This window comes from Protopterus annectens, chromosome 6.part0 (genome assembly GCF_019279795.1).
Source record: "Protopterus annectens isolate FY-2018-M chromosome 6.part0, PAN1.0, whole genome shotgun sequence".
Lineage (NCBI taxonomy): Eukaryota > Metazoa > Chordata > Ceratodontiformes > Protopteridae > Protopterus > Protopterus annectens.
The window spans coordinates 1467187556-1467212460 of NC_056737.1; the positions used below are offsets into that span (position 1 = coordinate 1467187556).

Below are 24905 nucleotides of genomic sequence, written 5' to 3' on the forward strand. Positions count from 1 at the left end.
CCCTGGAGGAGTGGTTACTACCTAGAAGCTGTAGTTTTATTGGCCATTTTGGGTCAATTCTAAACTCCTTGATCTGTCTCTCTTAAAACCCTACAACTCTCTTTTTTGCATGGTTTTGCGCACTGAGCAGCGTCGGGCAGCGCCACCTAAACAGGTTTAAACTATTCCAGGCTCCACAAAGTCTGCTCTTCACTTTTCCCTTAGAACTGTTCAAACTCTCAAAGTAATCACTCTATTCTCTTTCTAAAGCCCTGCACTTGCTCAGCTCTTATAAAGAAACACTAACTAACTAAAGCACTACACCCTCCTTGACTTCTCATAAGTATTAGGCTCCCGATTGGTCCTTCCTGATCAAGTGAAAAATCAGTTCCCTTCCCTAATCTGATCAGTAAAAAAACAGTTCCCTATACTAATCTGGTATGTCCAAGGGTCAGTTTCAAGGTTACTCTCTAGTCCAGCTGGTGAATCTGGGAATTTTGAGGCAATGTTACAATTGCCTTATGTACACAGACAACCCTCTCCTCCTTCCAACAAACTCTAATACATGTGAGAGATGCAGTTACACAGCCAAACTGGAGGCAGAGCTCTCTCAACCCAAGACTGGCGCAGTCAGTCAGGAGGAAAAGGTAACAACCCACATCACAAATCCAGTCTCACACAGACCTATTGCTCTGCATACCCAACACATAAACACACAAAAACATACTCGGAGGCTCTAAATAAAAATCTGCCTAAACAACAAAGACCTTCTAAGCAGATATCCAAGCAACAGCCACCCCTCAACAATACCCACGAATCACATATCTCACAAAATCAGTGTGCCTCACAGTCACAGCCCTTAATGCCAAACAACACACCAAATACACTTGTTATATGGGACTCTATTGTCCGGCACACTGACATCCCGCTCACCAGACTGAACAAGGAGAAGGTCACTATAAGCTGCCTGTCGGGTGCCAGGATCCACCACATAATGCAAGCACTCAGGTCACTCCAAAGCAAGTACAAGTATGACTCAGTCATTGTCCATGCTGGTGTGAATGACCTGAGACGTACCTCCCTGGACTACATGAAAAGAGATATAGAGGAGCTCTCTGACCATGTTAGCCCAGGCTGGCATGACCCTGACCTTGAGTAGCATCTTGCCCTCACCAAGAATGATGCCACAGTATAAAGACAAAATGATCAGTTTCAACAATTGGCTAAAGTATTGGTGTCATTCAAAGGGGATCCAGTGTTTGTCAGCCTGGGATGACATGCTCGACAAGCCACGTTGCTTCGCTAGAGACGGCTTGCATCTGTCACCCTTAGGCTTTCGTATACTGGCCAAGGCTCTTGCCACCCCCATAGTGCCTTTTTTAGGCAAGGCTCAAAGGACAATCCCACCTCCATAGACAACCTAAGGATAAAAAAAATAAAGGTAATGCTACTCAATGCCAGAAGTCTAAACCTCAAGATGCACGCACTCGAGGCTCTCCTCAGTATGGAGAAAATCGATGTCTGTGCAGTAACAGAAACCTGGTTCAAGGCTCCTGAGAGCACCCCAGCACTACCAGGTTATAACTCATGCCATGCATTTTGGCCCCAAAACTCGGACAGAAGCACAAAAGGAGGGGGAGTATCTATATTCATCAAAGATACCTAGACCGCCAGGTTAGTGGCACTGCATGAAGCATCGGAAATCATCCATGTGCAACTAACAGCGGGCAAAACTGCCTTTCAGTTTGTAGCCTGCTACAGAACACCCTCCCTATTACAGGAACCGCACTTGGCATTCCTGAGAACACTGGAGAATATGAAGGTCTCTCCAAACACTATGTTATTGGGTGACTTCAACTACCCAAACATTGACTGGGAAATCTACTCAAGTCCAAACACCCTTGCCCAACAGTTCCTTGAATTTATAAACTCTAACACAATGGAACAACTGGTCACCACTCCCACAAGATGGAACAACATATTGGACCTGGTCATCACCAACATGGGGACTCTATGTTCCACAACAGAGGTAAACCCCTCATTGGTAAGATCAGACCATAAACAAATTTCCCTGGACATCCATATCCCGTCCCCACCCCCAGCCAAGGAAATCACTGTACACAATTTCTCAAAAGCCAACTTTGCACTTCTCAAGACTGATGTGGAATCCTTCAAAGCCCCTGGGCCAGAGGATAATACAGCCCAATCCGCAGAATCCTTTACAAATGCATTCTATGAGCACCTGCAGGAATGCATAGATCGTGCTATCCCAAATAAAACCAAGACTCACTCCTCCAAAAACAGGAGACCGGTCTGGTGGACCCCGGCCATAAATAAGCTATACAACAGAAGGAGGAAGCTACTACATGACAGAGCAAAATCCCAAAAAGGGAAGGCATCTCTGATCAGTATTAGCAAGAAACTTCGATCCCTCATAAAATCATCAAAGGCCAGTTTCGAAAGAAAAATTGCCCTAGACACTAAAGATAATCACAAGGCCTTCCTTAGTTATGTCAGGAACATGGGCAGAAACTCCCAAATATGCTCTGAATTGTTGCATAACGGTACAAAATATACCGAACCTACAGACATAGCCAACATCCTGGCAGACAGATTCAGCGCAAACTTCTCCCCTTCCCCAAAGGAGCAAATGCCTATCCCAACTGAATGTAACCTCCCTGACATCACAGATGCACAGGTGAAAGCTGCCCTCTCCAAAGCAAAAAACACAGCATCTATTGGACCGGATGGTGTCCCAGGCTGTGTCTTTCATGAGCTCCAAGAACTGAACCCTCACATTAAGTCACTGTTCAAACTTAGCCTTACTACAGGATATGTACCCAAAGAATGGCGTACAGCTACAGTGGTCCCACTCCACAAAGGTGGTGCCACAACGGACCCTGGAAACTATCGCCCCATAAGCCTGACTAGTCTGGTCTGTAAAGCTATGGAGTGTATTATCATGGAACTCATAAACAAAGACATTGGGAGCCTCCAGACAATGGACCCTACCCAATTCGGCTTTGTTAAGGGCAGATCTTGCCTCTTAAACCTAGTTGATTTCTTTGAAACAGTTACCAAAGCCATAGATGATGGCAAGGTAGTCCACACAGCCTACCTGGACCTCGCAAAAGCCTTCGACACAATACCCCACTCGGGCATCATAAATAAGCTTACCAGCTTAAATATCAACCCCTATATCATAAGATGGGTTGCAAACTGGCTCAGAGATAGAACCCACATGATCAGAATCGCAGGTGCCATGTCCGAATCCAAACCTGTTACAAGTGGCATCCCACAGGGCTCAGTTCTGGGACCTCTCTTGTTCGGTATATACTTCTCTGAGGTTCAGGCTAACACGGGGGGATTATGGCTAACAAAGTTCGCAGATGACTGCAAACTAGGGGCCATAATCGAATCTCCAGCTGACACAAGCATCCTCCAAAAGGGTCTCACAGAGACAGATGCTTGGTGTCAGAGCCACGGCCTCAAGCTAAATGCTAAAAAGTGCATAGTCATCCCCTTTGGGAAAAACAAGGTGCCCACAAATTACCACATTGGTGGTAATCCATTAAGTACGGAAGAAGTAATTAGAGATTTGGGGACCAACGTAGATAGTAATCTCTCCTTTGATAATCACGTTGCCAAAGTGGTTAGAAAGACCTTCTATATAGCCCACCTTATCACGAAAGGGTTTGCATCTAGATCAAGAGAGGTCATTGTGCCACTCTACTCGTCACTCATCAGGCCCATAATTAAATACAATGCCCCTTTTGGGATGTACCTTACTCGACACCTGCAGCAACTGGGGAGACCCCAACATTACCTCACCAAGAGGATCATGGGCTACAAACAGATGTCCTATACAGCTCGACTAAAGAAACTTCAGCTCTACTCAGTTGCTTACCGCCTACTCAGAGGCGATCTATGCCTGACATACAAAGCCATGTCAAACCCAGAATTAATGGGCATGCTCCACCTCAAAAAATCCAAGTCCCTTAGAGCTACACGCTCCAGGGACCTAAACCTCAGCACAAAAATAAATAGGACATGCTGGAGGGACAGATTCATTTCCCAGAGGCTCCCCTCACTTTGGAATAGAATCCCAATTCATGTTAGACATAGCCCCTCGCTGACCCTCTTCAAGCAAAATTTGGACGCGTGGATGGGAAATCGCAAATTCACCCCTGGGATCTCTTCTGTGTTCCTGCTAGACAGAGGTACAGTAAACTAATCTTAAAAGGGTACCTCCTGTGAACTACTTTACAGAGGCACAGTAGGCTAATCTAATAGGGAGGCGGAAGCCAAATACACCCTGGCTAGGCTTATAAATGCCCTAGGGCAGATAGCCTAGTATCTACCTATGAACCTATGAACCTATGAACCTATACAGTTTGTGGCTTATTTAATACATTTAAGCGCTGAATTTCTATTTGGTAGGACTGAGTTTGATCAATTATCACCCTAGATAATTTTGCATTCTTTTAGCATCACACTACCAAAACATGACAGACCACGATGCTTTGCCAGAGATGGTCTGCACCTGTCGCCCCTGGGATTCAGGTTACTGGCTAAGGCTCTTGCCACCCCCCCCCTATTTTTAGGCAAACTTCAAAGGACAAAACCACCACTGTAACAGGTACAAGCATGCAAAATCTGAAGGTAATGCTACTCAATGCTAGAAGTCTAAACCTCAAAATGCACTCTCTCGAGGCACTCCTAAAAATGGAGAACATCGATATCTGTGCAGTAACTGAGACCTGGTTCAAGGCTCCAGAGAGCACCCCTGCAATACCAGGCTACCACACTTTTCAGCCACCAAACCAGGACCGAAACACTAAAGGTGGAGGAGTGTCAATATTCACCAAGGATATTCACACCACCAGGCTAGTTGGCCAACACAATGTGTCTGAAATTCTCCAAGTGCAACTAACACTAGGTAAGACTGCAATCCAAATTGTAGCTTGCTACAGATCCCACACCAAACCCCAAGATTCTCACTACACCTTTCTAAACATACTGGAAAATATTAAGATAGAACCAAACACCCTAATACTAGGTGATTTTAACTATACTGCCATTAACTGGGAAAACTACTCATGTCCCAACACCTTTAACAGCAGTTCTTGGAATTCATAAATTCCAACACCCTGGATCATCTAATCCATAGTCCCACCAGGGCTCCAATATCCTAGACCTGGTCATTACCAACATGGAAAATCAATGTCTATACCTATGGTCACCCCTCCATCCCACCCCCACCCCCAGTAAAGAAAACCACCATAAAAACTTTCAAAGCCAACTTTATGCTACTCAAGAAGTGACAAACTCCATGACACCCATGCAGACGGGCACTGAAGAGTTCAACTGCTGAATCCCACTACAAGGGCACTCCATGAGCAAATCCACTCATGCATGAAAAATCAAAGCATCCAAAATACTCTCCCAAAAATCATCCAAAAAAGGAAGCCAATCCTGTGAAACCCTTGCAAAAAAAAAACAAAAAAAACAAAAAAAAAAAAAACTTAGAAAAAAAAGGACAGAAAAAACTGACACAAAACTCCTCCCCTTACTAGAGATGCCTCATAAAATCCTCCAAAGCTAGTTACGAAAATAAAATTGCCAAAGATTCCAAAGACAACCACAAAGCATTTTATAATGTCAAGAATCTAAATGGCAATGCTCAGATCTGCTCTGAGCTAAAAACAGAATGGCATTAAATATACTGATCCGAAGGATATTGCCAATATCCTGGCAGATCCCTTGAGTGCCAACTTCTTCACCCCCCCCACCCCCCCCCATCATCTCGACCGAAGATTGCAGTTGCCAAATTCCAGTAATAACACACACACACAAACAACTCTCTAAAGCCAAGAATACAGCATCCATGGGACCAGATGACATCCCGGCTGTGTACTACATGAACTACAATATGAACTGGCACCTCACCTAAGTGTGTTGTTTAAATCATAGCCTCACACCTCAGGTTGCATTGCCCACCACTGAGCTGCCACTCCAGTTCCAATCCCAGGGATCCACCTTCACCTTGGATCCCGACTACCGTCCCATCAGTCTGACAAGCCTTATCTGCAAGGCCATGGAGCGGTATCATAGAACTTATAAACAAAAACATTGGCAACCTTCAAACACTGGACCCCCCCCCAGTTTTTGGGTGTGGAAGGTAGGAATCTTGTCTCCTGAACCTGATTGACTGATTTCCAGCCAGACACATGAGCCAGGGACAACACAGTGGTGGAAACAACAGACAGCTAAGACCTTGCTTACCATCCACTTACCACTCATCATATATACTACTAATAAATTAAATAAATCTTGTAAATCAATAATGTGCTGCTATGGCTACTGCTAAATGGCTTACTGATAGAACCCACACTGTAAAAGTAGCTGAACTCAAATCCATCTCCAGACAAGTGACACAAGGGAGTACCTCAGGGTTTCAGTCCTGGGGCGCTCTTGTTGGCATCTACTTCTCTGAAGTACAGGTCAACACTAAGGGACTCTGGCTAACAAAGTTTGCAGATGACTGCAAACTGGGAGCCATTATTGAATCCCAAATGATGTGGATACTCTACAACAGGGCCTTACAGAAACAGATGCTTGGTGCCAGAGCCATGGGCTCAAGCTCAATGCCAAGAAATGTATTGTTATCCTTTGGGACATGTACATGTGAATGACCATATATATATATGGCAGTACACTAAATACAGAAAGTGTGATAAGAGACTTAGGGGACACAGGTGACAGTGGTCACCACCTTCGATAATAAACACGCTACACACAACAGTCCGAGAAATCCTTCTTGGCACCTCATCACAATAAACAAAACATGCTGGAGGGATAGGTTCCCCTGACCCAGACCCCCAGACTCTGGAATATAGATTAATACATGTCGCCAGCAGAGTGCCTCTTTGGACCTCTTTAAGAGGAACCTTGATGATTGGATGGGAGAAAAAATTCACACAGGGATCGGAACCTAGCCCCCTGCTCTCGCTGAAGGGAAAAAAAAAAGTAAATAATGTGGGAAGAAATAGCCAGGCGAGAAGTGAGGCTCTATGCTTCTAGCCCTGGAGCCATATATAACCCAGATGCTATGGACAGGAAAACTGAACTTAAAAATCCTAGGCTTGTAAAGGCTTTAGGGCCATTAGCCTAGTTATTTCCTATGATATATCATTTATACAGACACACACACACACACACACACACACACACACACTCACACACACACACACACACACACACACACACACACACACAAACTTGCACGCACACACACACACACACACACACACACACACACACACACACACACACACACACACACACACAACACCAGAAAAGCACACAGGATTGCACAGAAGTCTAGTTCAGTGCACAGAGAAAACTCCGACAAATGACACAAAAACTCCAGCACTTGAAGACAGTAATAAACTCACTGACTGCATAAAATAACCAAACCCCTATCAAATTTAGATTGGTTTCCCTACAAGATACACAGCTTACTCAGCAGATTCTAGCACCTACATGTGTTTCGCTTTTTAACTAAGTCAGTGATTTTATTATTGTTTTCAAACGCTGGCGTTTTCATGTCTTGTATACATATGTAGTAGCAGTTTTCAAATTAACATTATGGTGAAATGGCTAACATCGGCACACTAGTGTTTAAACACAAATGTCTGCATGCTTTTCAGAATGAACTGAAGTTACTTCTCAGAACATCAGAACATCCAAAATTAAAAAAATTGTGTTCTTTGGGAGATGAGGATTGGGAGGTGGGGTGAGGGGAAGCCACCTTAATGGTTTTGTTTCAATCCATATCACTCATGATAAAATCCATAAGAATCCTTGCAGAGTACAGTATGCAAAAGTTAACATCTGTTTTCTGTTTTCACAGCAGTCCAGAAATATTTTCCCAATATGATTCTAGTTGAGTTTCCTCAGCTAGGTGAGGAATAACAAAGGCGTACCAGTGGCAAAATTTCCCAGCTAGCACATTTAAGTACTGTCATACTCTTTTTCTCATAAAACAGAGGAATGTAACTAGATACAAGGAAACTAAGCTATTTTTGTTACTTCCAGTACATTCTACATGTTTGGTTATTAAAACACTTCATGAATCTTTGCTTCCCACCACCCATTTGTTTTTGTTTTGTTTCCTTAACATTTGCAAAAGGACTGATTGTTGGGTAGAATATACAAGGAGATGAAGGACAACATGAAGGAACTCAAACAATACATTTTTCCATACAGATAGTGATATGTGGAAGATTCCTGAGAGATATGTCTTGTCAAAAAGCACAGATATTTTTATGAATGGTTATATTTTGTATTTTGTGAATTAATAATACCAAGATAATAAACTATGTACAATAGTTCTGAATATATACATATATAACAACAATCGAGAGTGTAAGTCATGGTTTGTACTCTTAGTAACAATTTTTGTACATAACAGTCCGAATTATATCATTAAAATAAGATAAAGAAAATATATATTTCCTTTTCAGCATGCATTCAGTTAGATTCTTGTGATATATTGTACACCAACACTTACAACATAGAGGAATTTAAACCACTCTGAAAAGTTAAAAAGGTCTTCATTAAATACAAAGTGTTCAAGAAATATGTCTTTATTAAGGTATATCAATATCAAGGGATATTTCTTGAACGTTTTGCATTAATACAGACTTTTTGGGGGGTTTTCAGACTGGTATGAATACCTCTTTTTTGATTTGTTTGACTTGGGTTTAGTAGAGTGATCCTTCTTGGCTGCAGCAATTTCATTTTTGGCTTCATACCAATACTTACCACAGATTCTTTCATTTTCATCAGTGCCGTCTCCACAGTCATCCTCTCCATCACATAGCCACTGTTTGGAGATGCACTTTTGATTAAAGCATGCAAACTGATTCCATTCACAGGATGACTCTGAAACAATCAGAAAAAATGCATTCAGTAATATCTGCAATAGGATATGAAAAATTAATGAACAATTGTTTATCTTATTCACTCAAACAATTATACATATGCTGCTCAGTTTATTATTGTATTATTTTAGCAGTATTACACCTTCTATTAATGTAGCAATGTATTTTAATAATCAAATAAATATACTGCTCGAGTTTATATTCCATCTTTTTAAATATTTTACAAGAACATCTAAAATCTTTAAACAGAGTGTATGCATTTAAACAATGTAGTTACCTTTCTATTATATAATGAGTTATTAAGAATAAGAAAGCCAAACTTTCAACTTAGGATGCTCGTTATATCTAACTATGCAATTATGTTTGATTATAGAAACCGCATGCTGTGTAGTACTTAAATCACATTAACTATTTTCATTTTGAAGTCGTTTAATTACATATTGTAAATAGATGTCTCTGGTTTTGTTCTCCTGAAGGCCCTATTTTAACATCAACTGAGTTTCTGAAAAGAATGATTGCTTTCCAATTTTCTAAATATACTTCAGTACTAAAGTGTTACATTCAGTGTCAGAATACAAGCTGTGAAACAGTTTTAAACAGTGCCAAGCTTAACAATACATGGAAAAGTATACAACTCCCTTACTCAAGAATTATCATCTACTAAGCTGCATAAGGTACATAATTTGATTTAATGCATTTAATCATGAGTTACAATGTGATCAGTAAATTAAGAGATGAGGTGATAAAAGAAACAAGCCCATTCCATTTTAATAAGTAATAACACAAACGTTACAATGTTCAAGATGCATAACCGTATTGCACGATGCACCTCACAACTTTCCTTTGGTAGTGGCAGCACAAAGAATGTGGGTGATTTAGATACAGATAACATGTTGAGAAAAGGGGAAAATACTAAGGTATGCAGGTCATGCAAATGATCGCACAATGCTATGGAAATAAGGAATCCCATGCAAATGAGTTACAGAGATTATGCAAATTTTTAAATAAAACATAGCTGACTGATTCAGAAACATAAAACAAAGATGCTTTGCTGTAGTACAAACCTTTTCTGGACAATGGCCATTATGATGTACAGGTCTAGGAGTATGCTTGGAGCAGCAGCACTTATTGCAAGACAGCATGTGTTAATGGCGACTACCTGAGCCACTGCTTGTAATGTTGTGTGTTGCAGTCCTCCATAACATTGCAGTAGATACCATCAGCATCTTACATGCCACCGTCTAACAGTTCAGCAGCTAGTGCACCAGTATAAGGTGGACAGGGATACCATTCAAGACCTACTTGAGATGTTTCTCTTACAAACAGAATGAAAGGAGATACAGGGATTGCCCATCCCAGTGTACAGAAAGTATATGCAGAAATAGCTGTCATAGCTACAGGAGACATCCTGTGACCTATCTGGAACATGTTAGGCATACTGCAAATATCACCCTCACATATCCTACACCAGGTGTTCAAGATCATACTGCAGCCTATGAAAGAGTATATTTGCTTCCTCAGGACTGAAGAGGGGAGAACCACCACTATGCAGACATTTTGTAGCACAGCTCATTTCTCTGAGGTCTTAGGAGCCAAAGCTTGCCTGATATTGCCACTGAGTCTCATGTAGTCTACAGGGAATAAAATAAAATAATTCTACTCTTAAAACTGACAAGCAATGTGTGATGCTTTTGCATTTTATGTAACGTGTCATTGTGCCAACCTGGCAGTCACCATGATTCACACATGCGGCACAAGTCTGACCTGCTTAAATGGTTCATGCGTAAGGGGGACTTACCACAATGGCATTTAGTCACATAAGGAACATATAGGTGAGTTGTACAGGGCTGCATGCACACATACAATGCAAGCTGATTGAAAACCACATCTAATGGTGTGGATGTGGAGTGTTGCAGGCAGTACTGGATATTCTTTTACACCACCAATGATGCCCCCTGCAGCAATCCTGAAATCATGGCAGAGATGGTGTATGATACACTTCATATCATGGATCATGAGTTTGGACAGCTGAAGGGATGATACATCAGGCAGGGCACTGTAATATGCAGCAGACACCTGCAGTAAAATCTCTGCGGCGTGGGCCATGTTGATTAGTAAGACATTGTAGAAACAGTTACAACAGCTGAGAATCCCAGGAGGGGTCCTCCATAGCAGTAAGACCAGCAGTAGAAGAGCAAAGAGCAGACTCTAGAGAGGAAAATGCATCAGCAGTAACTCACATGTGAGATGGAAGTCTGTGCAGTACACTGTGGAACTGGCAAAGAGGTGGCATATGGCCCACATCTATGAGCCGTGATAAAGACAACACAGAATAAAAATATACATGTATTATCATATCCAGGCTATGCTACTCTGTGTGTCAGACTAATCATACCTATGTAAGATAGGAGAAGGCAGGACACAATAATTATTACTTGCACAGGTTGTTGGGAAAGAACACAGTGAGATCTGACAGCAACATTATTATATGTTGCACATTCAAGGTGAATCCTGTAACCACTCATTATGCTAACAGACTGTTGATGGTCAGAGAACACATCTTCCTGTCATAGGAATGAGCTGCTGTGTCATGATAGTTGGCAAAATCCACAGGGGTGGCCTGCTGCCTTGGAGCTTGATTAGGTCATTGTCAGGGAAGGTGTAGAACGACATGACAGAGTGTACAGTGCCTGATGGTGTGTCCTATGTTAGGAGCCTACAGAGCTTCATTGTAGATAACCTGCTCAACAGCAACAAGCAGGCGTAGTTCTTGTATCCACAGGAGATAATGCAGTTGAACTAACAACAGTCACAAGCAGCTTTGTGATGTCCCACATGTTGAGACTGAGGTGATGCCATTGCCCATGATCCTGAGACTAGGGTTGGCTGAATATGGCAAGCTGTCTGACTATAACTGACAGTGAAGTCATCTTAAGACTTGCCTGTGTAGTCTGCATAAGGCTGGTGTACACCCAGCCATTTGACTCCAGAACCTCCCTTGACCATGAAATGCACAACTTGTGGAAGCAGATAAGGGATCAGCTACCATGTGCCTCATCAAAGCACCCATGGAGGCCTCATTTGTCACAGAGACCTGAGCAGTAATATCCACTTCCTGTTTCTATGGCATTGTGTAGGTGTTACACATCATCACACAAGTCAAAGGGAACACTTTGAATCTTCACAGTGCTGCTGTTGCAGCTGCCTATACCTGCACCACTGAGTTGTATATCAATTGATTTATGCTATGTCTTGCAATCAGACCTGGGTTTATCTGGAATCATGGTGCTGCTTTGAACTTCCTACCACTCCTCTATGGTGTAATTGCAAATGACAGAGTCAGTACTTATGTCAAAAACTGCATTGACTGGGGACCATTTGGGTAGTCTAAGCAGGGAACACAGTTATAGTGGGACTGTGCTTCACTCTTGATTTTTTGAGTACATGTTGTACCTCCACAGCAACATGTCATGGAGGTGAGTCCTTCATTGGTACATTTACAGACAGGGGAACTGGGAACTAACTTTGGGTGGCATGATGCCAGGGAATCTTCTTGGGCTAGGCTGATATAGGTTTCAGGGCTGTTAGCCTAGTACACACCTATGAACCTTTATAATAAGCTAATAAAGGACTTAGAGTGAATTATTTATGCTAAAGATTGAATCCAATGCCACTGTCTCTGAACAATATATGGAATGCAGTGAGTTACATAGTCTAGATGGTCATGGCACTAGCCAAACTTTACACTGATCTTGGGAAGTAGATGGCCAATAGGCTCATGCACACAGCCAATGTGGACCAGCAGTACCACAGTAATGCATTATGAATGTCTGGTAGCACCACACTGTTATACTAGGTTGAATGTCACATGATGCTCAAATGTGCATCCTCGTGCATGGGACAACTGTGCTGTTCCTTGAATGAAACACTGAAGTGATTATAGGTTCCCCAGAAGGGATCTAGAAAGATATGCTATGGAAATCAAAATATTCTGCTTGTTCTTTTTACAGGTGCATCTCAAACTGCTTGCTTGGGTAGTAGAACATTGTGCAAGGTGGATGCCTAGTACAAGCTTCCTAGGATGTTAAGTGATGTCACTGGCATTATTCACTCTGGGGAGCAGTGCCAGTGTTGTTATGGAGACCTGCATCAGAACCACTTTGTCCTCCTCAGCAATATGAACCATAGGGAAGGGAGAGACAGAAAGAGTGGTGCAGACATTTATTGTATACACTTTTTACATCTCTTTTGTATTACCTGGTGTACAGTCACTAATGATCAATAGCTGAACATTTCAGAATGTTCCAAGATAAAGGAATGACATATGTCATATGTGACACTCCACTCTATTACTGTAGTTGCATGTGTACCATATGTTCATAGTAATGTGTTCTCTTTTTATCATCCTTCTGCAGATCTGGTCGTAGACATGGAATGAAAGCAGTTGACTCAATAAAAGCCAGCTGGGGTCTTCAGTACCAGGTCACCAGTATTTCATGGCTCTGCTTCTCATAATGGGTATTAGGGGTTGCCCTTCAGATGGTGACCTGGATGGACTGGTTGTCACCTCTGTGGGACATCTCAGGAACAGGGTTTAAGCATTCAATCATTTTGCTGCATCAGTTGTGGTGGCTGGTGTCATTTGAGATGTGTTGACAATTAGATCCCTGCCTCAGCATTGTCTGCCTCCTCAGATAGCTTGTCAAGTCACATGACAACCAGGTCCTTAGTATAGGGCTAGCAGAGGTGCAACTCACCTGTGTCATCAGTCACACAGTTGAATGATGGCTAAGTGTTTCTCTGTCATTCAGTCTGGCATCTGTGCATGGCCACTGCTGTCCAGGTATTCTCCTCCCTGTCGTGTCATTCCTCGTACATAATTTAATATCCAACCCTTCCCAACAACAGCTGTCCACTATTTCTCTCAGTGTGTGTCCATTCAGTTCAACCCCGCCTTTTGTATGTATATTTCCCTGTCTGTCTGTGTCTGATTTTGCTTCTTTGCTTATCCCAGCAATCTTGTCTTCCACATCTAGCCTTTCCTCAGGAAGAATTATAAGCCTGACTTGCAAATTAGGTCTCGAAACTGTGCTGTTCACAATTCCAGAACAAGGTAGATTTGTGTTGTTCACAATTCCAGAACAAGGACAGCTGTTTTTGTCCTGGTCCCCTTCAGGAAACCAGCACACTGAATGACGTTTGACAACCTTTATTAAACTTACAGAAACATAATTTTGTTAATGAATATTTATTAATTACAACCAACACATTCATAGTTGCGCATGACATCCACATAACGTAAACTAGGACAGTGTGACCCCACTCATCCTGACTCAGCAATCAGCGTCCATACCTCTACTCGCTTACTTATGAAGCAGCATCCCACCACTCACTTCATTTACCTTTTACTGAATTCATATCCAACCAAATAAGCAGTGTCCATATCTTTGATCGCTTATTTTACTTATCAAGCAGCGTTCAACCGCTCACTTTCATTTTCCAGCTCATTGAATTGAACATCCAGCACCAGAGGGGGAACAGAAGTGGGCAAGACTAACCACCATTAAAAGGCATTAAGCCAAACATCATTCCGTGTACCCCATCTTCTCTCTCCAAACTGGATCCATGTCATTACCTCCCAAACCCTATCACATAAAACAATGAGAATATCCTGTTGCCTAAACTGCTGAAAGCAAATCGCTGATCCCTCTCTAATGCTAAAGTAACAAAACAGAACCTCATACTCTAGCATAACCACTGTGTATGAACTAAATACTCACTTACCTGACTACCAATAGAAGCTTCATAATCATTCCCAGGCTATTAACAGCCAACTGGACAACCAAACACCAAGCCCACTTCAACTTGACACTATGCAGAGGCAATTGCATACCATCTTGCCAACTTGCAGCCCCATTTTACCACCTAATAAATATAATAACCAAATGAGATCTCTTTTCAAAATTCAATGTAATAGCAATCCTGCTATCATACCCACTATCCAGTATAAGCAATAAGACATTTAAATGGCTATCATGGCATTTTAGCAGCACGACCACCACAAGCCATACCACTGCCATATTAAACAACAGAAAATGAACCCTAATCCCAAAGAACTCCAGCTGAACCTCCAACACCAGCTTAACATGAAAACTCCAAATATTCAACATCTCCTGAACCATCCTTCCTTCCATCCAACAAACCACCAACCATACTTCCCAAATTATATCCCCCAACCAAACATCACATGCCACATTTCTCAACAAATGGAAATCCCCATCAACCTCCCTATCCATCTACCAAAAGGCCTGACTAGGCTGATTCCAGGGGTAATCACCTGCCAAATGCATTACAAAATACTAAACCCAATTCAGGCAAAACCACATAAGCACAATGTACCACCAGAACCCTAAAATGCCCAATGTTACAAAAACAAAACAAGGTCAGTATCATGTCATCATGCCTAACTGCAGCCTCTTTATCCACCCAATGGATATACTAATGACTAAAATTAGATTTATTTTCTTAATGGATCAATTGCCTACTAATCCCACCATCATACCCACTACCCCTTATAAGGGAAGAAAACAAGACATCAATACATCCATGAAGCAGTAACCGTGCAAACCGTAAGCCAAATGATCCTCCAAATACCAAACACAACCCCAACAACCAAATTACTTTTACAACAGGCAATGTCAGCCAATCTTTACACTATCACACTTATACTTCCAACACATGAGCCAATGTCCAAAATTTAGCAAATTAACCTAACCCCGTCACCCATAAAACTGCAGTAATTGCAGCTAAATCCTCCTTCACCAACTGAAAATCCCCACCTTACTCACAGCCTGAACCAACTCACCCAACAATCCGACCCAGCAATCCCCTACCCCTGGTGACTGCAACACAATTTGACCAAGCTAGCACCTCCCCACCACCACCACCACCACCATAAGCTTTACTTATAAATCTCCCCCTTGGTCCTGCCAGAAGCATCTAATCCTTCTAATCCCAACCTGACATACCTCATCTGACAGCACCAACAAAGCACAACACTGTCATATATCAACCAAGTGAAAATGAACCCCCCCCCCCCAATTTCCTCTGCAAAACTGATGCCTTTCAAACTGAAACCAACTTCAAAGTCCCACATCCCTTCTCCAGTTGTCCTACCCTTCTGAGAGACCAGCAACAAACCAATCTCCCAAAAGTATGGCCCAACTCTTCTGTCACTTTGCAAACCAATACAAATCTCTATGAACAATGAAATGCACGTACCAAAAAGTCAACATCCTTAATCCACTGCTTACCCTAGGCTTTCCCCTTTAAAGTTTTCTTTTCAATGTGCCCCCTTCACATCTGACAACAAAATAAACCTTAAACATCTGTTAGGAGACCCAGAACCATGCCCTGTTTAATCCTTATAACTTCAGCCTAGACACAGAAACACCTTGTTCCTACATATCCCCAACACTTGCATACCTGCAATGCCCCATCAACCCTGCCTACTCTTAAAAGATGAACATATAACATGCAACTTCCTAGCAGTTCAAGACATCTGTCTGCTTAAATAATGAAAACCTCATGCCTCCCAAACACACATACACACCTTGTACTGCTCTGTCTACCCTTCATGTAGTCTTCAAGCCCCACCAGTGCTACCTACTCCAATAAAGACCATTGCTAACTCCTAAAATAACTCAAGCCCATCAACAATGACCAAAGTGTCACCCAACCTCCTATTATAGTGACTCCCCCCACAGGAGGCCCACTTCTTGTTGACCGAGCCCTTGACATACCTCATCCTCGTCTGTACCCCCACTAATCCCAAGCATCACATACTCTTAAGCACATAATAAGGTGATTATTTGTGACCTCATTGTGTGCCATTACAGTGGCAACAACATCCATCCTATCAGAATTTGTTACCTTTCAAATCTACTTCTTTCAGGCCACTGCATGATGCTGCACTTTTGTCACATGCAAAAGAAAAGAAACACAGTAAATTCTCTGTGCACAAAAACTAAGAATTTCTTAACATTTAGGCACTGCCAAGGACCCTTGTCATCCCCTTCAAATCCTTTCACTTCCAGCAAAAGAATACTGCAGAAATATGTACCATGCCATGAACAACCCCCAGCATTTTTATTTATTTATTTATTTTTTCTTATTTTTTAGATTTTATTCAGAATGCTATACATCATATCATGCAGACGATTAAAAGATGAAACACCTCTTGCATATTTTAAACATTTTACATTTAAAATGTACTCTACTTGCTAACAGCCTACAGTCATTAACATCTAGGAAAGAACCACTTGAATGGATATCTTTCCTCCTGCAGTCAAAATGCCATTGGGGCTAACAGGTACACCCACGTCCAATTACACATACTAAATTGCAAAGTCACTCACATCCCTTAGCGATCCCAACAGGCAAGTACAGTCTGTGTAGCCAATGTCTCCAGTCCACAATGCCCCCAGAACTCAGCTGCCCCAAGGTACCCGAAGCAAAACCACCACACCAAAAACAACAGTCTCAATGCACCACCTATCCATGCATACTAGAGTTCCTTCTCTCTCTGACCTGACAAAACAACAGCATGGCCACACCTCTGAGGGGAAAAGACAACAAAGCCCTAGAAGCCTATACTACACACAAGCAGGAAAAGGCAAAAATATGTGATATGTTCAGCAAAACAAGGAGAGTGCCATGAACACAGATGTGTCATCATAAAAAACAACCACTACAATGCCACATTAACAGCACAGGTCACCAAAATCCTCAGTCTGTCTTCTTGCTCCTTCACCCTCCCCTATTCATTTTTTATTCTCTTTTTCCCTTCTCCCCTTTGTTCTATTCACCAGCACTAAATCGCCACCCTCAACCCAATGTTCAAAACCCCAGAAGTGCAACAGTCGCAGGAACACATCAGCAAGCCAGCACCACAACCATCCCACAAATTCTTCCCACACCATTCAAGAGTGAAACGAACTACATGGCCAACTGCCAGTAGTTAACAGTGCAACATTAGAATGAACTAAACAAAATCACTAATTAATGACCTTCATACCAGTCTCAAAACCATACCTCCCAACTCAAGAAATCTGGACAAAGCCATAAATAAAAGTGGGACAAATGTCCCTATTTTGTGCCTATTTTTAAATATTGCTCCTACAACACAAAACAGGTTTTACATTAGCATTAAACTCAAATGTCTATCAACATTTTCTTAATTTAAACGTTAATAATTTGCCCCTAATATGGCAGAAGTTCCAATTTTATGAAGAAATGACTAAAGCATGAGGCCCATTATCACGAAACTCAAATTCGCATTATTTTCTAACTTCAACAATCTGTACAGTTGAGATATGTGCCCAGAGCCCCACAAAGCTCAGAATTCACCACTACTGCCACTTCAGCAAACAATACTGTTAAACAGCAGCAGTAACAAGAAAGCTAGACAATCTCCCCACCTCCCTCGAATAATGCTAGTGCCTCAGATGCATGCACAAGAAAAGCTGCTATTTGTGGGCAGCCCTCCAAGTCGAGGAATGTTCTGAGCAGCAAACCACCTATTCACCGTCCTGCAAATGTCCACGAACATATTCCTCCACCTTTTAACCCATGAAATATAGACAAAGCCTGACATAAATGGGGAACAAAGGCTCCATTCCTCCCAATAGGGATATCCCAAACATTGCTCTTCTCCACTTACCAAACCACTAGAACAGGATTTGTGTCTGCATGAATCCTCTGGAAGACACGGAGTCAAAAACTCAAGAAAATGCCACCCAGAAAATGCACTCCCAAGATCACATAACTTTTTTCTGTTCTTTTTCCCTTTTTCCTAGAAACCAACCAAAGTACGAGAAAATCCAGACACTCTACAAATTCTCCACAGTTGGGATGCAAGGAGCAAGCCAATGCCACAGGGAGTGAACCAACAGCACCAAGGCCAACCTGAGAGCTGAAAAACCCCTCAGCAATGAAGCACTCAACCATCGTCATGTTGACAATCATCTTTTTTTTTTGTTGTTGCACGGTGACCAACTTCCACCATGTCTGCAAAAGCACACAAAATGCACATTAGATGTCCAGCACCTGCATAAACAACATGGCAGATCCCCACCACCGAGACCAGCCTGGCTCCCCAAGATCATTTTTGTGAGAGTCTTCCTTTAAAAAACAAATGGAAACCTTTGCTGCTGTTTTATGAACTACCATATTAACTTCATATCATCAAGTAGTCAAGCAAAACTTAAATCTTCAGTATTTTACATATTCATCACATCTATGAGGTTTGCAAAGCTATGCAGATCAGTACTAACTCTTGACTTTTCATGGGCTACTAACCATGTGCCACCACACATACTAATTAAGCTACATTTAAACTCATGAGCTACCTGTTCCAGTAAGTACATTACTAACAACACAGTTTAAACACGTCACAGAACACATTTCAAACAAAAACATTAGAAAAAAGGCCCTGAACACTGCCGTCGATTATGTACATACCAAACCATTCAACAACTGCCACTATATGCAGGACATTCTACGAGGCTGAGGTATTTCAAAACCTTGAAACATTAATCCAGATGGTTGGGCTCCAAATGGGGACTGTGTCGAGTATGAATGTCTTTGCAGATGAAAAAAAAAACCTTAGATATCCAAGTATTTGTTACAATGAATCAACATAGAAAGAGAACATGCCTTTTTCATTACAATGAAATCCCAGGTCCTTATCCGTGGAAAAGTGACAAAATGCAGGCATGGCAAATAAGGTTAAATGCATTTGCTGACCTGGCTTAAATGAATCATGTAATATTGGTTGTTTACTTAAATTATAGAGTCTGAACAGATAACTGTTATTTATAAAATACGGTTTAGATGAATGAGACTTTTGGTATTATTTTGTGTAATATTTAGGAGGAATTTATGACTTCTTTTAGTTTAAAAGTGGTACGTTTATTAATAGTGTGCTTTTATTGGTTTATTGTCTACGAAGTGAACTATTTTATGCGTATTTGTAATTGTGTTAATTTTTAATGAGATTGATCATGTGATGTAACTCTTCACTATTTATATGTGAACTTGTGTTTTGAATAGTTATCTGAAGAAGTTGCTTCATTGAAAGTGACGAAAAGCTCTTCATTAAACAGTTGAAAGAATATATTCGTAGTTTGAGTCTGAATCCACAGAGCTTTTTTGTTCCGGTTTGCTGTTCTTACCCAATTTACCGTACTTACCAAAACCAAATCGAGGCCTACCTGCCCCAACAATAACCCACTCGCTCTCACGGATGTAATCCTTGCAGTAGCTAGTTCAGACCAAAATGTGATTCCTTCCCCAGTTACACCTACCTAAATCCCCTCCCTACTCTTACCTCATTTCCTCCCAATCATCCCTCATTTCCATTTAACCCTTTAATCCCCCACCCCCACCTGAAGATTTCCCTGAATAAATTTGTTTGTTATCAAACCTCATTTGTCTTCTTCTAAAGCCAGCTACTATCAATATTTAAGCCCCAGAATAATATTTTGGGTAGAGATAATGCAAAAGATATATAAATCAGAAATCATGGTTGTGAGATATAAAAATAAAAGAGAGCACGGAGACTCTTCTGAAGAATACGAATGCCTTCTTATGTACAGTAAAATACAAAACTAATGCCAGGAGTTAGGCAAAACTTGCCATCCTCTCTGTACTTCTAGCAGAAATATTTGGCAGTTGTATCCCATCTCTATCTTGTTTTCATTTCATCTGAGACTCATGCCCATATTTTATGCACCTATAACTTTTACAGTGATCTTAAAGTATTGGAAGCATGTAAAGACATGCAAAGTGTTCATAGGTTCAATGGTTCATAGGTTATTAATAAAACAACAACCCCAGGTGGTCAAAAATACATAAGTTATTTAAAAATTGTTTTATTTTTATTGCTATAATTAGTTTTAATAATAAAATAAGCTAGGTAAATTGGAAAACTAATTAGTTAGACACCACTGATGTTTTTAAGTTGGACACATGAATAAGTGTTTGTGATTCACAGGGAAAATTCTGTTCTCAGTAAAGAAGAACTGAGGTTGTAGATGAATAACATGGCAAAAAATAACTGTGCTGTTACATGTCTGGATTATTTTAGGTTTCTAGCTATACTACTTTTACAATATCTGAAAAAGAAATGGCTCCAGGTGGCTTTTATGTTAATAATATAATACATGTGCTGAACTCAGCCATTGTTTCTTTATTAGGTTCATAGGTTCATAGGTTCATACTAGGCTATCTGCCCGAGGGCATTTACAAGCCTACCCCATCGTTTTGTGGCTTACGCCACCCCTTTAGTATGGGGAACTATACCCATTATTTTGCTGTGCCTCTGTCGAGCAGTGACACTGAGGTAATCCCTGGGGTATATCTGCGATCTCCCATCCATTGGTCAAGATTTCTATTGAACAAGGCCAGCGAGGTGCCCTGCCTCACATGTACCGGGATTTTGTTCCACAGCATAGGGAGTCTTTGGGTGATGAATCTATCCCTCCAGCACGTCCTATTAATAGCCGTGTTGAGGTTTAAGTCTCCCGCCCTTGTGGCTCTGATGGATCTAGATTTTTTGAGGTGAAGCATATTCATCAAATCTGGGTTTGACATGGCCTTGTATGTTAGGCAAAGGTCACCTCTGAGCAAGCGGTGGCGACTGAATAGAGCTGGAGTTCTTTCAGTCGGGCAGCATAGGACAGATTTTTGAGACCCTTTATCCTTTTGGTGAGGAACTTTTGTGGCCTCTCCAGCTGCTGCAAGTGTCGGGTCAGATACATTCCGAATGGGGCATTGTACTCAATCATTGGTCTGATGAGTGATGAGTAAAGGGAGACTATGACCTTCCTTGATCTAGATGAGAATCCCTTCATGATAAGGTGGGCAATGTAGAAGGTCTTCCTAACTACTTTAGCTACATGGGTGTCGAATGACAGACTACTATCAACCTGGGTCCCCAGGTCCCTGATAACTTCTTCTGTGCTCAGTGGATTGCCACCTATTTGGTAGCTAGGGGTAACCTTGTTTTTCCCGAAGGGTATGACTATGCATTTTTGGCATTTAACTTTAGGCCGTGGCTCTGGCACCAGTTATCCATTTCTGTGAGACCCTTCTGAAGGATATCTGTGTCAGATGTGTTTTCTACTATGGCCCAGTTTGCAGTCATCTGCAAACTTTGTCAGCCATAACCCTCCTGTGTTTGCTTGTACTTCGGAAAAGTAGATGCCAAACAAGAGTGGGCCCAGGACTGAGCCCTGTGGGACACCACTTGTGACAGGCTTTGAGTCTGACATGGCGCCAGCAACTCTGACCCTGTGGGTTCTGTCACTCAGCCAGTTTGCAACCCATCTTGTGATGTATGGGTTGACATTTAAGCTGATGAGTTTTTCAATGATACCCGAGTGGGGTATTGTATCGAAGGCCTTAGCCAGATTGAGGTAGGCTGTATGGACTGCCTTTCCCTCATCGATGGCTTTGGTGACTGTTTTGAAAAAGTCAACCAAGTTTAAAAGGCATGATCTGCCTTTGACAAAGCCAAACTGGGTTGGATTCAAAGTCTGCAAATTCCCTATGTCTTTATTTATGAGGTCCATTATGATCCTCTCCATGGCTTTGCAGATAAGGCTTGTCAAGCTAATGGGCCGGTAATTTCCAGGGTCGGTGGAGGCACCGCCTTTGTGAAGTGGGACCACAGTTGCAGTGCGCCACTCCCTGGGTACGTGTCCAGAGGTAAGACTTTGATTAAACAGCTGTCCTAGCTGTGGGTTTAATTCCTCATTGAGTTCGTGGAGCACACAGCTGGGGACACCATCAGGTCCCATGGATGCTGTGTTTTTTGCTTTGGAGAGAGCAGTTCTCACTTGGGCGCTGGAGATGTTTGGGGGCTGCAATCGTTTGGTATAGATATCTCTCCTTTTGGGGAGGGGAGAAGTTTGCACTGAACCTGTCAGCCAGTATGTTGGCAATGTCTGTAGGATCAGTAATCTTCACATCATTTTGAACTAGCTCTGAGCATATCTGGGAGTTTCCTCCCAGGTTTCTAACATAGCTAAAGAAGGCCTTATGATTGTCTTTTGAGTCTTTAGCTATTTTTCTCTCGAAATTTGCTTTGGATGATTTTATGAGAGCTCTTAGTTTTTTACTTATAGTGATCAAGGGTGTCTTACCTTTTAAGGATTTTGCTCTATCTTGTAGTAGCTTCCTCCTTTTGTTGTAGAGTTTGTTTATGGCTGGGGTCCACCAGACTGGATGCTTGCCTTTGGTACAAAGAGTCTTTGTTTTGCTTGGGATTGCCTTATCCATGCAGTCCTGCAGGTGCTGGTAGAAGGCATTTGTAAGTGATTCAGCGGCTTGAGTAATGTTTTCCGCCGGCTCGGGGGCCTTAAAGGAGACCACACTAGTCTTTAGAAGTGTGAAGTCGGCTTTTGAGAAGTTCTTTACTGTGGTCTTTTTTGTTTCGAGGTGGGCGTGGGATGAGGACCTCCAGCGAGATTAGTTTGTGATCTGATCTCACCAGTGAGGGGTATACTTCCGGTGTTGAACATTGTCCTCCCATGTTCATGATGATGAGATCAAGTATGTTATCTCCTCTTGTGGGGATGGTGACTAGTTGTTCCATGGCATTTGAGTTTATGAATTCCAGGAACTTTTGGGCTAGGGTGTTTGGGCTTGAGTAGTGTTCCCAGTCTATATTAGGGTAATTGAAGTCACCTAGTATGATGGTGTTTGGTGATACATTTATCCCCTCTAGTGTTTTCAGGAAGGCCATGTGAGGTTCCTGAGTTTGTGAGGGTGGCCTGTAACATGCTACAATTTGCAGAGCAGTCTTGCCTATGGTTAATTGCACCTGGATGGTCTCCGATGCATCGTGCGTTGCCACCAGTCTTGAGGTGTGGGTGTCCTTGATGAATATGGATACCCCCCCCTCCTTTCTTGGTATTGTCCAGATTTTGGGGCCGGAACGCATGATATGAGGTAAAACCTAATCGCGCTGGGGTGCTCTCAGGAGCCTTGAACCAGGTTTCTGTCACAGCACAGACATCGATGTTCTCCATACTGAGAAGGGCCTCGAGTGCGTGCATTTTGAGATTTAGACTTCTGGCATTGAGCAGCATTACCCTTAGTTTTTTTCCTTTTTTGTGTTCTAGGGTGGTGGGTTTAGAATTTGAGCCTTGCCTAAAAAAGGCACTATGGGGGTGGCAAGAGCCTTTGCCAATATCTGGAATCCCAGGGGTGACAGGTGCAAGCCGTCCCTTGCGAAGCAGCGTGGCTTGTCCAGCATGTCATCCCAGGCAGACAGACACTGGATCCCCTTTGAATGACACCAGTGTTTAAGCCAATTGTTAAAGCTGATCATCTTATCTCTGTATTGTGGCATCATTCTTGGTGAAGGTAGGATACTGCTCAAGGTCAGGGTCATACCTGCCTGGGCTACATAATCAGAGAGCTCCTCAATGTCTCTTTTCATGTAGTCCAAGGAGGTACGTCTCAGGTCGTTTACACCAGCGTGGACAATGACTGAGTCATATTTGTACCTGCTGTTGAGAGACCTGAGTGCTTGTGTTATGTGGCGGATTCTAGCGCCCGACAGGCAGCTTACTGTGACCTTCTCCTTACTCAGTCTGGTGAGCGGGACATCAATGTGTCTGACTATGGAGTCACCAATGACTAGTGTGTCTGGCATTGTGTTTGGCCTTAAGGGCTGTGACTGTTTGACACTCTGACTGTGAGGTCTATGTGTTGCAGGTGTTGTGTTCTGAGGTGGTGGCTGTTTGGGTGTCTGCTTTGGTGGCCTCTGCTGTTTTGGTAGATTTTTGATCAGAGCCTCCGAGTATGTCTTTGTGTGTTTATGTGTATGATTTGGGGTTGTAATGGTACTATGTGAGACTGGCTCTATAGTGTGTGTGGTAACCTTCTCCTCCTGACTGGTCTTGCCAG

At 42.2% G+C, this 24905-nt stretch overlaps 1 protein-coding gene across 1 annotated transcript in view; it reads right to left on the minus strand.

The window, feature by feature from the left end:
* The window catches only part of LRP1B (LDL receptor related protein 1B), a gene marked incomplete at its 5' end in the record, with an annotated part of 5941474 nt that overhangs the window by 2182317 nt on the left and 3734252 nt on the right, over positions 1-24905 (minus strand). The window contains one exon of the mRNA XM_044073672.1: positions 8809-8928. Coding sequence (XP_043929607.1) covers positions 8809-8928 — 120 coding nt within the window. The remainder of the gene's footprint in view (positions 1-8808; positions 8929-24905) is intronic.